This window comes from Macrobrachium rosenbergii, chromosome 27 (assembly GCF_040412425.1).
Source record: "Macrobrachium rosenbergii isolate ZJJX-2024 chromosome 27, ASM4041242v1, whole genome shotgun sequence".
Lineage (NCBI taxonomy): Eukaryota > Metazoa > Arthropoda > Malacostraca > Decapoda > Palaemonidae > Macrobrachium > Macrobrachium rosenbergii.
The window spans coordinates 30,586,077-30,600,820 of record NC_089767.1 but is presented as its reverse complement, the minus strand read 5'-3'; the positions used below and the strand labels follow the sequence as shown (position 1 = coordinate 30,600,820).

The 14,744-nt window shown below is 36.4% G+C and overlaps 1 protein-coding gene across 8 annotated transcripts in view; it reads left to right on the top strand.

Moving 5' to 3' along the window:
• The first annotated feature begins 5,540 nt into the window (after positions 1 to 5,540).
• Positions 5,541 to 14,744, top strand: part of Pi3K92E (phosphatidylinositol 3-kinase 92E) — a 29,585-nt gene continuing 20,381 nt past the window's right edge. For 2 of the 8 annotated variants that reach the window (XM_067129235.1, XM_067129232.1), the window contains exons 1-5: positions 5,541 to 5,600; positions 6,484 to 6,951; positions 11,564 to 11,787; positions 13,355 to 13,583; positions 14,469 to 14,584. In XM_067129235.1, the coding sequence (XP_066985336.1) occupies positions 11,578 to 11,787; positions 13,355 to 13,583; positions 14,469 to 14,584 (555 nt within the window). In that variant the 5' untranslated portion in view covers positions 5,541 to 5,600; positions 6,484 to 6,951; positions 11,564 to 11,577. Of the gene's footprint in view, positions 5,760 to 6,483; positions 6,952 to 9,682; positions 9,877 to 11,563; positions 11,788 to 13,354; positions 13,584 to 14,468; positions 14,585 to 14,744 lie in introns of those variants that run through there. The other 6 variants (XM_067129237.1, XM_067129236.1, XM_067129233.1 and 3 more) reach the window with 5 other exon arrangements.

Below are 14,744 nucleotides of genomic sequence, written 5' to 3'. Positions count from 1 at the left end.
TTCCTCGGGCGGAGAAAGTAATGGGATTCTGGGAAAAATGTTATGCTTGATTTCAGTAGTGATCCTTTTTTCCAATTTTCGGAAAGAAGAATAATACTCTTCTTGTATCCTTTTTAGGTAAGTCTGTCTATTTTATCTTGATATGTAAATGTCGATGTGTATGCCAGTAAGACTATAACAACGATCAAACTAAAACGTACTGACATAAGACATCGTTCATTTCAGGAAACTTTAAGCAATACCTTGAAACAGACCTCTCTAGGTAATTTCCAGTCCGGCCTTTCTCTTTTACTTTTCATTTAACTTAAATACTAAAAAATGGAAAAAAAGAAGAGGAAAGAAAGATTCGCACGGCTCCCAATTCACCAGAAACCAATTCTGACCCAGCAGCTTTCCTTCATTCGTCCAACTTTCCTTACCATGCGAACAAGAGTCTTCATGCCTAAATGAGGCGGGAAATTGCGGTCGTAACAACTTTCACTCTATTTTTCTGCTGTGTTATGTAAGTTACTGAAGCTTTTGCACTATAGAGATTGGACGAAGATCTCTTAAAAACAAAAAGAGACTAAGTTTTCTGTTTTTTTTTTCTTTTGGGGGCGGGCGGGTTAGCGAATTATAATTATTTACCATTAAAATGCTGCTTCACGACCCCAAAAAACAATAATTAATTTGTGTCACAATCAACCATAATTACAAATACTTTACGAATCTGATATTTTTTTCAGAGACACGTTCAAGCCATTCTTTCCAACCATAAAATTCGCTCTTTACGACGAACGCTCACACCTCTACTTAGTTGCGTGACGTCATTTTCAGTCATTAAAAGACCCTTTTCGAAAGGCCTTTTAAATCGCCAGAACTCCCCTTTCCTGACAATTCTTTCAGAATAACGTCTTCACTTTTCCTCTGTCTACACATTCTCCGGAAACGATCTGGAAAAGAAGAGGTGGATCATTGATTAGATAATGGTTTGTGGGTTTATGCAATAAACTTATTCACGTGGATTCACGTGAGAGTATGTGCATTTATGGTTTACATGCACAGCTTTTTTGACAATTGTAAATGGATATATAGGGGGTTTATGAAAAGAATTTTGACACAGATCGATAGCTAATCTACACACATACACACACACATCACATCTGCAAACACTCGTGCATTGAGAGAGAGAGATTTTTTGTGGCTTGCATATTAGTAGACAGCTTTCTGGATTTTAAGAGAAAATGCATTTCTATTTACTTTCTTACTGTTGCTGATGAATAACGCTTGGAGATAATAAAATAACAATACTAGCGAAAGTTTTACCGTTTATAGCTACTACTCTATCTTGTACACCTAAGAAACAAAAAAGTTTATCTCACCTCTGAGTTCCGTCACTCACAAAGAGCATCTTTCAATACAGGCTCAAATATTGTTTCTCTGAGAATGTCCACCTGCCCTTTCAACGGTCCCAGAAATGGAGCGTCATCTCGATACCATGAGGGAGGACCCCTCTTTGGTTTCCAGCCATCTAGATTGAAGTGCGCAGTCTTTATATGGGGCGAGAGGCAGGGCTTCCGGCTGTACAGAGAGGGTCTTGTGTCCTGATGCCGTACCTTATCCATCGCATTCGTGGTAGGCGATAAATCCTGCGTGTGTGTCTTATAAGGGAAACCTGTTGCAATGTTCGTATAAGGTGATTGTTCAGTGTGGCTTGCCAGAAATGAGAGACGGGATGCACCTGATGATACGCCCCTCAAGGGAGCCATTGTACTTAATTGGGACTGATCGTGCGGTGCTAAACCGTAATTGGTGCTTCTGCTAATCCCTCTCCTTGTTTTGATTGCGTAAAATGGCCCAAACGGACGATCGGGGTCAAAGTTAGTTTTGATATCCAAATTGTCTGCCTGATTTAACGGATGCTCCTCGTGCACCTTATCCAGCGGGTGAATGTGACTGAGAACTTTGCTGGAAGCTGATTGCATTGTTTCCCTTTTCCAAGATTTTCCAGGTTTGACTAAAGAGTTTCTCTCAATGACTGTGCTAATGTCTCCGGGCAACTCAAATTGGAATGGTGACCACATTCTTCCACCCTTTAAATCACCAAAACTTTTAAACTTGTTTTCCGATTTGTGTAAATTTTTTGTCTGTGCATTTCGAATGCTTGTCTTTGGTAACCTGATGTCTGATTGACGTTTTAAGAGCGAAGTTGATTCTTCGACGTCTGTTACGTGACGTGACCCTGACCTGTAAAGTACCTCAGGAGGAGTAAGAAAAGCAAAAGGAGGTTTATCCCTCCTGTTGACTTCTGCAGGATGACGGATACGTTGCTGACGTCCCTCAGGGTACCTCTTAAGTACCATTTGTGACGGGGAAGCTCTGAAAGTCTCAGAGATTTTGCCTTCGTCTGTTTCCGTATCACTTTGATAATCACTCGGGGGAAGCGAGCGAGCCTCTGTCGATCCCCCATAGCTCTTGTGGTCATATTCCGTGTGATCGTCCCATTTCTTTTCCTCCTTGTCGTATCCTTTGTGGTCGTAGGAACCTCTGTCGTATCCTTCCTCTGTGAAAATCTCGACTTTCTTGCGTATATCCTCTGACTTGAGACGGGGCTTTGGGTGGTAATGGGCTCCTGAAGCAGAAACTTCATTTTTCCCTGAGGCGGATGGTTGAGCATCGTCGTAAGTGTGGGTATATTCTATGATGTATGTATATGGCACAAAATCATCACGGTCCTCTTTTGATTTTTCAAGTTTTTGACAGCTGGTTTGTTCAATAATCGAAATCATTAAAGATGCGAAAGAAACCAGCAAAAAACTGTGTTTTGATTTTAAAGATACCATTATTTAACAACGGTGGTTTATTTAGAGTAAGAAGACTGAAACAAAATTATGAATTCGTAAGATATATGGCAAACAGTCATTTTATCCACTTCATCACCGATAACACCTTGTTTCGGATCAAAAACTGCATTGCTCACATTTCATTTAAATCTTGAAATGTCCCACAAAAAAGGAGAACAATTAGTACCATATACAGAGACACGAACTAGATCTAAAGGTCTTGTGAGGGAGATTGGACACTACAGGGTGACACGATCGTCACCAACGGCGGTCTCTCTTCAACTGATCACGGAGGTCAATCTCAGTGTGACTCAGTCAGTCAGTCTTTGCTCTTTGGGAAACTGATGCGTAATGGGGGAAAGCAATGAAGCGAATAACCCTGGTCTGCCTTGTTGTGTAACAACCAGAATGAAAAAGTGTCACAAGTCGAAAATGATATCGCAAGACTTTTAACCTTCAAGAGAGACAGAAATCTGAGTTTTTTCTTAAGGGTTTTAAAGAGCCATTGCATGCACACATCATGGTGCATTTGCTTTATAATCATTTTACAATTTTTTAGTACAATTCCTAAGAATCAACATTATGTCTTGTCTTGTACTTTCACCTAATTTTCATTTCGTTTAGCTGTTCGTTTCGTTGTACATTTTATACTTACAATTTCACAATAAACTGCAGAACGAATTGCACTGTTATTCGAACGGAACAGACGAGGTCAGGTTCTTTGTCCATCCAGAGTGTTTACTTTTCAGTTTGATTAAACACCCTCTGACTGGAAAGACAAAAACAATTTTACCCGTTTATATATTGATCTAGTTTTCCTCTGAGAGAGAGAGAGAGAAAGAGAGAACAAGAGAGATGGATGGGCGAGTGAAGTATCGTCTGTTGTCACAAGAAAATTACTGATTTGATTTTTTATTGAGAATTCCATTCTGTCAGGTGACAGACAAACGAGAATTATGTTATCTGTAACTGTTATTCATATGAAATCCAAATGTATCTGCATGTTGATGAATTTTGTAAAAAAATGTACGTCTCTACTGCATGATATTAGGGTAAAGGAACCACATCTATTGGAGAGGGACAGTTTTACATTATTTCGTTTGATTTTACTGTGATAATGTTAACTGTTTTTTTTCTGTATTAACTAGTAAAGGAAATAAAATTCGTTTGATTTTACTATGGTACTGATTAACTGTTTTTTTTCTGTATTAACTAGTAAAGGAACTAAAATGAGGGTCGGAGGGAGTTCGTGGCTTGTTTATGAAAAAGATGCTTGCGTCTGCATCAGTGAGTTGTGATGCCTGACGATTGTCACTTTGACGCTTTAAGCATTATATTTGAGAATGTGTGTATGACATCACGCAGATTTTGACCAGTTAATTCACTACGTTTAACAAATATGTTGAAATTCCTGAATATTGATTTTTAAATTTATTTTTGATAACGAAATTGTAATTATCTTAAAGTTTTTTATGTTAATGTAAGCCTTGTCAGTCAGTTCTGTATTCGCGTTAATTGTATAATAACTTGTCTCTCATTTTCCCCAATAAAACCCGAATGCAGAACAGAACGGAACGAGTTGACTTATCTGGTATAGTGTTGTAATGTGCGTGCTTAAGTAAGGGCGATTACCCTTAATTATTCTCTGAACCTTGTAACTTTGGTCCGTTTGAGTGTCTTTGAATTGCAATCCCTTTTGAGTAATTCATTTTAATTTATCTCTTATATAATTACCCATTTTATATGTTCAATCTTTAGTTATTAAAGTAATTAAGTTGAAATTCAGCAGGTGCGTTTCAATATCTGCCCATTCTATTTAATTTCTCCTGTGATCCAAGTTTAGTGTGGTGAATATAATTTGATCTGATAAACTTGTATTGTGCTCATACTTTGAAGTTAAGCTAGCAACTTACAGAAACGAAGCAACATATATCGAGTCTTCTTAGGTCTGAAAATCAACCCATGAGTACTTGTAAGATTTAGAGAGAGAGAGAGAGAGAGAGAGAGAGAGAGAGAGAGAGAGAGAGAGAGAGAGAGAGAGAGAGAGAGAGAGAGAGAGAATGTCGTGGTCGTTGTTTAGCATTATTCTTTTAGATTCGAGATCTGCTTCTGCCTCACTGATCTATTATAACACCAAGGTTACTTTTGAAAATTGAACATACACACACACACACACACATATAGATAGATAGATAGATAAGAATAAAGGAAAATTTTAACAGCTTTACGTGTCTGATGTTTTCATTAGTGTGTAATGTTATTCGCATATCTAGTTAATACGGCAATAAGAAATGTGAAAATAATCTAAAGCTTAGTAACTGACTGAAATATTTACATTTCTAATTTAAAAAAAATAATCAACTGAAAATCAGGACCAATAACGGCTCACTAGGTCAATACGTGAATAGAAATGATTCTTTTAAAGGGCATTCTCTACATTTCTCTTACTTGTGTACCCTTGGTAATGTAATGGGTAGTCCTTCAGATTGCTTAATATTCTGTAAAATTAAATGTCGTCACGTAGCTAAGAAAACATTCAGCTAGAAAAACAAGCAAAATTTCATTAACAGTTTCTTATGGCAAATAGTTTTCTAACACAGTTTATCCTAACTTCACACATTTAGCATCCAAGATGTGACGTCGATGGGCACTTCATTACAATACCAAAAATCCAAAAGAAACTGGCATGAAAAAGATGTGCTGCCCAGTTTTCCTACCAACGCAAGAAGAAGAATATCAGTTTGCTTACAATAGTTAACGTTATCCCTGGCATTAATTGTTGTTGTTCTTTTTTTGCTGTTTTTCTGCTTTCGAATGGTAAATTTGATCAGCGTCGTAACGTGGAAAGCTACCACATTTTCACGTCGTTTTCGCGAGTGTTATCTCATATTCCATCAGTGATAAGAGAAGGAAAGTGACGTAAATAAGGAAGTGCACGTAGGCTACCTAGAACTGTTTTGGCCAATCCTTTCCTACGTTAGCTTAGGGTAGCTTATGCCAGCGTATGCCAAGTCAGTGTCAGTAGTCAGACTTGCAATGTCGGTCATTTCTACTTCGTCGATGACGGAAAATGCCGTTGCTTGGAATATTAAACATCAAACTCTATGCATCTGATGGAAATGATCGAGTGTGAACTGATGCCAAGATGCCAAAGTCTGCATTCGTAATCAAACCACGAAAGTCATTTCGCGTTGTCAATATTGTACTCTTAATGTGGGACTTATCGTGACGTAGTTCAAGGAATGAATATTGGATGTATTTTATCACTGAAATAGCCTAGCCCGCCATGGGTGATTATTATAGCTTATGGCAAGGGCGTTGGAATGCTGGGATGTAGCCTAGGCCTAGGCTAGCTTAGGCCTAGCATACTCTTACTGCGGAAAGGAAATTAAATGAATGCATTTGGTGGATACACAATATAATCTAGTTATACCGATACATATGGTGGTAATTTTATTGAAGTTGCCCTTTGTGAATAGTTTTCAGCAGGACAATATAGAAGAGGGCGTAGCCTATATAGGTTAATGCAGTAAAGTTGAGATAATCTGAGAAATTTACCGAGATAATTAGAGAAAGTTACACTCTTTTCTTTATGTGCTTATGTTCATCCCCAAGGGGCTGAATTACTTTATTCATGACTGTTCTTCATTTGTGCTTTCAGATTGAGAAGTCGCGTAGCCTAATGAGGAAAAAGAATTGAAGTTTGGAAGTGTGTAGAAAGTTAAAAAATCTAAAGAACAGAAAACTGAAAAATGTAGGGAAGCCTGATCGTAATTGGAATTTTAAAGATGGAAGAATTGGTCTCATCTTGTTACGAACGACTGGAATGTTCAAGACTTTATGAAAAAGCAAGCAAAAATTATAGAAATACGTGATGAAATAAGTGTTCTATGATGGCTATGAATGAGACATTTTGTGTTGGTGGATTTTTACTCTCAGTCTTGTGTAAGTTCGAGTGATGGCAAACATGGAAATTTTTAAGGATCGTTTGACCCACTGGGCTGTAAAAACTGATTATAAGCCTTGAAGAGAAGGCTTAGACTATATTATTTTAATCAGTAAGTTTAACCCGTCGTCAAAATTGATCGATACGGGCAAAGCATTGCCACCAATACCTCTTGGGATCAAGGTGAGTGAAGGCCTATGGCCGAAAGATTTTCAATTTTAAAATGATTTAAGATAGTTTATTGTTTTATATCCCATGTTTACCAGTTGTAGTATACTGTTATTTTTTCATCCGCTTCATATTACATTATCTGCATAGCCTAAAGTTAATAGATTTATGCTTGAGTGCAAGGTCAAGATGTAGTTTAGTAATGTGTAACTAATATTTGTAAGAGTAATACATCTGTTACACTTGTGTAAATGAAGATCATTGAAAGCCATAAGATTGGATTATTATTATCATCATCATCACCATCTTTATAAACAATTTTATTTCAGGTTTTCCTTGTATGGTGTTGGATCTGATATGAGATCTCTCCTTTCTCTTCTTTCCTGTTCTCCTCCTCCTGGAACTGCCAGTTCTAGACTTTTATACAGCATATCCCACTTACCAATATTTCATTCTGATACTTCCATATCTACTGTTTAGTTTTCTTGACCAATTGTTCTTCATCCCTTTTAACCACATGCCGAAACCATTGCAATCTGAGATCTCAGTATGGTGACACCTTTTCAGAATTTTCCTTATTTTCCTTTTCAGTACCGATATTGCCTTACTGCTGTTTAGAGAAGTACTGTACAGGCCTTGTGTACCTATCCTAAATCTTTGGTCTTTGTACCATTGGTATCTCTTTTTGTTTCATCTATGTTGCTACTGCTACTAATGCCACCCTTGCAGCTCCCGGTTCACAGTCAAGTGTGTCTCCAAGATTACAGAAATGCACAGCGTCGTCTGAGACCTTCCCATGTACAACAGGATTCGGTGCCCATCTCTTCCAAATTTGCTCTTATAATGCATCTCTTGCATTGAAAATATCTTGCTCCAGGTATACTTTGTAATTTTGAGCGCCACTTGTGACATTATCTATCACATTCAGTACACAGTAGTAAATTCACCACCAAACCTGTATCATGACAACCTCATGGCCACTTTCTGCATTTTTACTTTTTAATTTGCTTACTTTCCAGTCACTGTAAGTTTATTTTGTTTGCACTGAATTTCAGTCCTTCCCCTCCTTTCCATTTTTCCACCACTGTTTCCTGAGATTCTCCACTTAACACTAGATCATCTGCATAAAGGAGCACCTTTTTGCACTCATTTGCAGATTCTCCTACTACTATGATAAAATTGCAGGGTTCTGCAATGATGCTTTGAGGGCACCAGCATTTATCTCAAATTCTTCTTATACAGTACACCTGTCACTGTTTTTACACTGGATTTAGTATTAAGCCACATACTAGACAAATAAGTCTTTTGGGTAAAATCTTCCTGTGTAATACCCATTTACAGTAATTATTTGTTTCAGTACTCCCTTAAATGTCTTTTCAGGATCCACAAATATGTGAAATAGTCTCCTCCCCTTGCATGGTACTTTTCCTGTAGCCTAGTTGGTTCAGTATGATGACAGATTCTGTTTTGATCTTAGCATAAAAACTAGATTGAAAATGATTGACTCTAATAGTTTTTCTCGGCCTATCCTCCAGTGTCTTCTCCATTATTTTCCTATCATTCACACTTAGTTTTCTTTTATTTCTCTGTAATTTCAACATTGCAGTATATTCCCTCTTCCTTTCTATACCATTACTGTAAAGTTATTTTCCCATTTTTCTGGCCCTGTTGCATCATGTATCAAGCTTTCACATTTGTTTAAACACAAATTGCATCAGTATAGGCTACATGAGCCCATTTGTGTCATCAGTACTCCAGGAGACACTCCTATAAAAAGAACATTTCCTCCATCAGACACACATTTGGGAACCCCAATCATTCATTTGTGTCCTTTCAGCCTGGACACATATGTCATTAATACCTGTAGTTTTTTGCTCATTGACATTCATTTCTGTTCTTTTTCATTCTTTGGTCTTTCTGTTCATTTCCAGGATATTTCCAGGTGGCAGGAGGAACCCCACCATGAGTCAGGTTCTATGAGATCCTCCCTGCTGGGAGGATCTTATTGTACTGGCGAGCATTTGTATTCTTGTCGGTATAAATAGCAAATGTTTTTAAGCAGTTTGCTCTTTGTTTTTGGATGCTTGTCATAATCCCACCACAGACCATTCTTGCATACGCTCTGTTGCTGAAGAAAAAGTAGGGATTGTTAGCAAATGCAGTACATACCACTGCCACCAACCAACTACCTTGTTACCAAACCTCATTAACTGTTTCTAGCTGGTGCTAATTACTTTAGAAAAATGTGAAGTTTCCATTACTGTATAGTACAGTAGGCTATATGCAAAACTGGTTTGTATGTTATGAAATATTGCAACTGATTTATTTATATTTTATAATTTGCCTGTTTCAATATTTTTTGGCTTATTTTATGTATCCCCTAGCTTGCATTGTTTTATTGTAACCATTCTTAGTATTGATGGGATAGAGAATTCTTTTTACAGTAATTTGGTTTTCCTATGTTTAATTTAGCCTCATTTTCATATCATGCTTTTTTTAGGTTGTACAAGAAATGTCTCTCATTACATTATTGTAAAAGTTTTGTTATTGGAAAGTATTTTGTCAATTACAGATCCTGTGAAAGGTTTTTTATGGTGTCAGTTAGAATTCACTGATATAGCCAGTGTGCTTCTGTTTTGAAGATGTATTTCTGTGTACTAAGGCAGGGTCCCTACAGGAAACCCTTATCTAATTTCATATCCTTTGGCCTGTAATAGCAGCTGCCATTTCCCTTTTAAAGGTTACTGGTTCGTATAATTACATAGAAGTTGAATGTAAGCAGACGAGTGATTGAGAATGCTTTTTGTAAAATACAAAACAGGAAAAGCACAGTGTTGTACATAGTTAGGGTTTGTGTTTTAATGGTTCTGAACTTCTGAAGAGCAGAATGAAGCAGTCGGCATATCCTAGGCACTTCAGTCATCATGGCAGACACATAAGGTACTGCCTTCATTAATTGTGCATTGTTTTTCACAGTGTTAAACTGTAAAGCAAGTTCGTGGATTCCCTGCTTTGGCCGAGGCTCTTGTTAACATGAGTGTTGTTTAATACTGTATAGCTACAGGGTTTTGACTCATGTTATAATTTAACTTTTTTTATTTTTATGGATTATGTCATGTAATGGTGATTGTAAGCCTAAATTATATTGAACATATCAATGTTTTCTTCATGGAATATGATAGAGATGTTTTCTACAGAAATATGTTGACATTGATTTATTGAATTTTATACAGGTGGAGAATCCTGTGTCCAAAAGTGGCAAAAAGAGAGAATCATCATTATTTATTGCTGCATCTTAGACATGATAATTATTTTATAAAATGCTGTATCATATACAAAGCTCTAGGCACAGACAGTAAACTAAGCTGTCACTACCAGAGTAAAAATAACACACCCCTTTGAAGTGAACCCCGTCAAAATACTTCTGTAAATACAACATTTGTAAACAGAACTATCCTGTATCCTGTGCCTGCACTGTTTTTTTTCCCCCCATGCTTCCTACGCTGCATTCCCTCTCTGTTATAATTATGTATTGTCTTATATGCAGAATAGGCTAAGAAACATTAAATTCTGTGGAAATATAAACTGTCTCCCCTTATATAGGAGTATCCTTCATGGCAATCTGGGGGCGGCCCTTGAACTTGGTAACAATGTTGTTGAACTGGAGGTTATGGGAGGTGAGCGGGGGATTATTCCTCAGTTAGCTACTATCACCAAGCACTTTTTCTTTAGCCATTGTGAAGGGAGAACATCTCATCTACTTCTGCTGTTGTTGAAAGTTTTGGATGAGTAGCCTAATTGGCTTTTACCGTTTTGGCAGTCTTATGATTTGTTTGTTTTTCCTACTATGTAATGTGGAGAAAAACAAGAGCAGTGACATTGCGGGAGACAAAGGCATCCTTGCAGGCACTTTGTGTCCCCAGTAACCATTAACCCTCACAGGTTAATGGTTAATGCATTGGTTGGTCTTCCTTGCAGTTGGAGAGGTTTGGCAGGAAGAGAATGAAGGATAAGAAGCATTCATCAGCCGCAGTGGTAACTAGTTCCTTATCAGTGAAATTGAGAACTGTATTTTTGCTCTCTTTCTCTGTCTGTTACGCTCATCTTGTCATTGCAACTCCTTTTGCACTGTACAATGGATTTCAGTCATACAAAGGTACACCACTGAGCACAGAGGCAGACAATCAGTCATTGATGAACCTGAAGGGAAATGATATGTCAGTTTGTCCATTAGCATGTCAGTTACACTTTGTTTGTCATTGCAACTCGTAGCCTACATGGTTAAAGTGGGTTTCTATCAAGCTTGGTACAAACTTAGACCACCAAGTATCAGTTGCATGAAGGGTGATTATGTGTTTGTCCAGCACTTTGTCTTCATAATGGTTTCTCTTTGGTGGAAGAGATTAATGAATAGTATATAATATAAAAATAAGCTTGAAATACAACTACCCATATCTGCCACAGATATTTTACTGGACTTGGTTAAATATGAATTGACAAAAAAATTATTTAAGGTTTTATTTGTTAACCTTTTGGAAGTTCTGTAATTTGATTTGGCTTTTACAATATTTAATTCTGTTAGTGATTTAAAGGTAAAAAATTTTTTCATAAATTTTGTACATTTCAGGTGGTACTGGTGACATGCAAACATATTCAGTGTATGCTATGTATAAGGCTCGTCCACCTCAATTTCCACTACCCACAATGGCTATGTCTGGAGCGGAACAATTTGGGCTTCTTCGTGGACCCACAGCCTCCCCAACAACTGTGTCAGTTGACTTCCTCATGCCAAACAGTATCCTTATAACTCACAGTGTCAGTACAACAGCAACTCTAGCTGAAATTAAGGAGGTATGACTTAGTAATTTATGCATGCATGTATGTATAGAGTTAACTTAAGTAAGAGTATAGTTTTCTCAAGTACTTCAAAGGGGGAAGAATCTTGGTGTGCTACTTCATCCTGGGAATATATATACAGTATTCACAATGACTATCCTTTGTGTCAGACTTGTTAAAGCTGTAGCACTGTTGGAGAGGCTGTTTAGAATTGCAGTTAAATTTGTTCATAACAAATCATTACCTTTCTTAAGGAGATGTGTTCCTCAAAGAAGTTTTGGATTGACTCATTCCATTGTATTGCAGTAAAGTTAGTATTTTTCCATGTTTATCGTTCACCATTATGGTACGTTTTTGTTTCATATTTCTTATTTTGTATGTTAAACTGTGTATGGGTTGTTAACAAACTGATGTGCAAAATGTAGCCTACTTTTCTAATGCATAATGTAACCTAGCCTAACTTTGGAGTGCTTAGAAATTGGGAATCAAACATTAAACTGAGTAATTAACGTACTCTTAATTATTTTTCCCCAAAATAGCAGTAAACAGTATAGTTCAATGCATAAGCTTTAGATAGTGTAAGCATGACTTTGCATAATCCAAGGATGGGGGAAAAATTTAGTACTAGAGGAAGTGTAAACAAGGATGGGGGGAAAATTTAGTACTAGAGGAAGTGATAGTTCACATTTATATGACCTTTTACTTGAAAGTTGTTTATTGCACTTTACAAAGTTACTAAGTCACAGTGAAGAGTGAGTAGGTTTGCCACTTATAACTAGCTCAGATTTATTTTGGGATCTGTAATACTTTATTCAGATTCTTATTCCTTCAATGTGAATTGGATGTAAGACTTTTGATACAGTGTACTGTAAGGCTGTTTTTTGCTTTATGGTGTGATTCATTTGGTGTATCAGACTTATAATATTATGTGGCATTTCCACACAAAATGGTCCCATGCAGGTCTATGGGAACAGCAGTTTTATCAAAGTATAAAATCATATACTGTACCTGTTATCCGGCTGCTGTTTTGAACATAAAGTGCTTTCACAGAGAACTAAAGTGTGTAAACACCATAAAAATATTTCAGCATTTATCCAAACATTGTTGTTTTGCATTATATTTTTGACGGATGTGAGTTATTCCTGTGCAAACATTCAAGTTTTGAATATTTTCCATTCAGAAATAATTGTAAATGATGTGTTCCTGTAGTGGTTTTTGTATGAAACAATGTACATCTCTCTCCTTCCAAATGGCCAGTGCCCTTGTTGGTAGACATTGATAAATTACTCACCCTACTTTTAGTCACTCTACAATTATGGTCAGCTGCTGGAAGACAAATAATAAATGATTTCATTACTTGCTAATTGTTTTGCCCATCCTCCTAAATCACAGAAAGTTTCTTTTACAGTATTTGTCATATTTTATACATATAAACATACTACTGCACTTTTATTAACAATGGCACACTCCTAATCTAAGGTTTGTGTCATTTTTTAGTAGCTTTGCTACAGAATTCTTTGGCATTGATACTTTATAGTGTACATTTTTATGTGACAATACTGTCATATCCTTTGTTTTTCAGGAACTGTGGGACCATGCAAGTGAATACCCTCTGTTTGGGACCCTGCATGACCTTTCTCTCTATCACTTTTCGTGTGTCAGCAGCCAGGCAGAAAGGATTGAGTTGATGGACGAGACTAAATGCCTACAAGAAATCAAGCCGTTCTTATATATTCTGAAACTGGTAGAAAGGAAGGGAAATGAAACAGAGAAACTTCTCAATCTTCAGATTGGAACACTGATTGGAAAAGGTAAAATCATTAGTCCAATCAATCCATTTTCTGTTTTTTGGGAATTTTGAATGTATATGATTAATTTTACTTTTTTATTCACTCTGGTTTAATGGAGTAGGAATGTTTTCCTAATGGAGATATAAAAGTTAGCAATGCAGCCAAAGGAGTAGCGTTGATGTAGTTAGTTTATATTTTTGTTTAACTGGCTCTGTTGCTTGACATTTTTCTAAAGATGTAGCCTTAACTGTATATATGTTATAATCAGATAGGTCATTTTACAGTAAAAGTTCTCATAAATTAAGATTGTTGGAAAATTATGATTTTTGTCCATTTTGTATGGACTGAATACTATAATTGTGAAAAAAAATGTGGTACCTGGTTATGGTTCATTATGAAATCAAAGTAGCCTGTTGTAATAAAAATAAAATCCTCTTGATAATAAATTAAATAGTAGTATGTTCTTAGCCCTTCAAAAAAAAAAAAAATTGATCGTGATGAAGACCCAAACAAACCAGAACATGTCGTATATGGATTCTCTCTCTCTCTCTCTCTCTCTCTCTCTCTCTCTCTCTCTCTCTCTCTCTCTCTCTCTCTAGTGTTTTTTGTATTTTTGTTGCGTCTTAACATTAAAAAGACGGATGTTACTGTCGCAGCTCAGTTGATGGACTCTTAGTGCTCCACTTAGCCATATTTGGAATGAAACAGTCTCACATTATCCCAGACAATTATAGTTAATAATACTGTCGTGTGTGTTATTTTGAATTTTGTCATTTTCAACTTGTATATGTCAAGAAGTTATAGAATATTGATACCATGGAGTATATTTCTTAAAATTCTGTATCTTAGTATACAGTATGTATATATATTCATTGTTATATGTATAACTAAAATATGTTGTTTCAGATCTCCAAAAATTTGATGATCTTAAAAATCCAGAAGTGAATGAGTTTCGATGGAATATGAAAGTTGTTTGCGATGAAGTGGTTTCTTCGAGAAATAAAATGTCTTGGGCCGAACAGGTAAGCCATTGTATGTTTTGTTTTGCATAATTTTACAAGAATAAGATATTAATTTTTGCTATTTTATTTATTATAATTTGAACTAGTTTCTGCATTGTTTAATACAGTATTAGTACAGTGAATGTGTTGCATGTTTAAGAAGATTCATTATTGAAGAAGT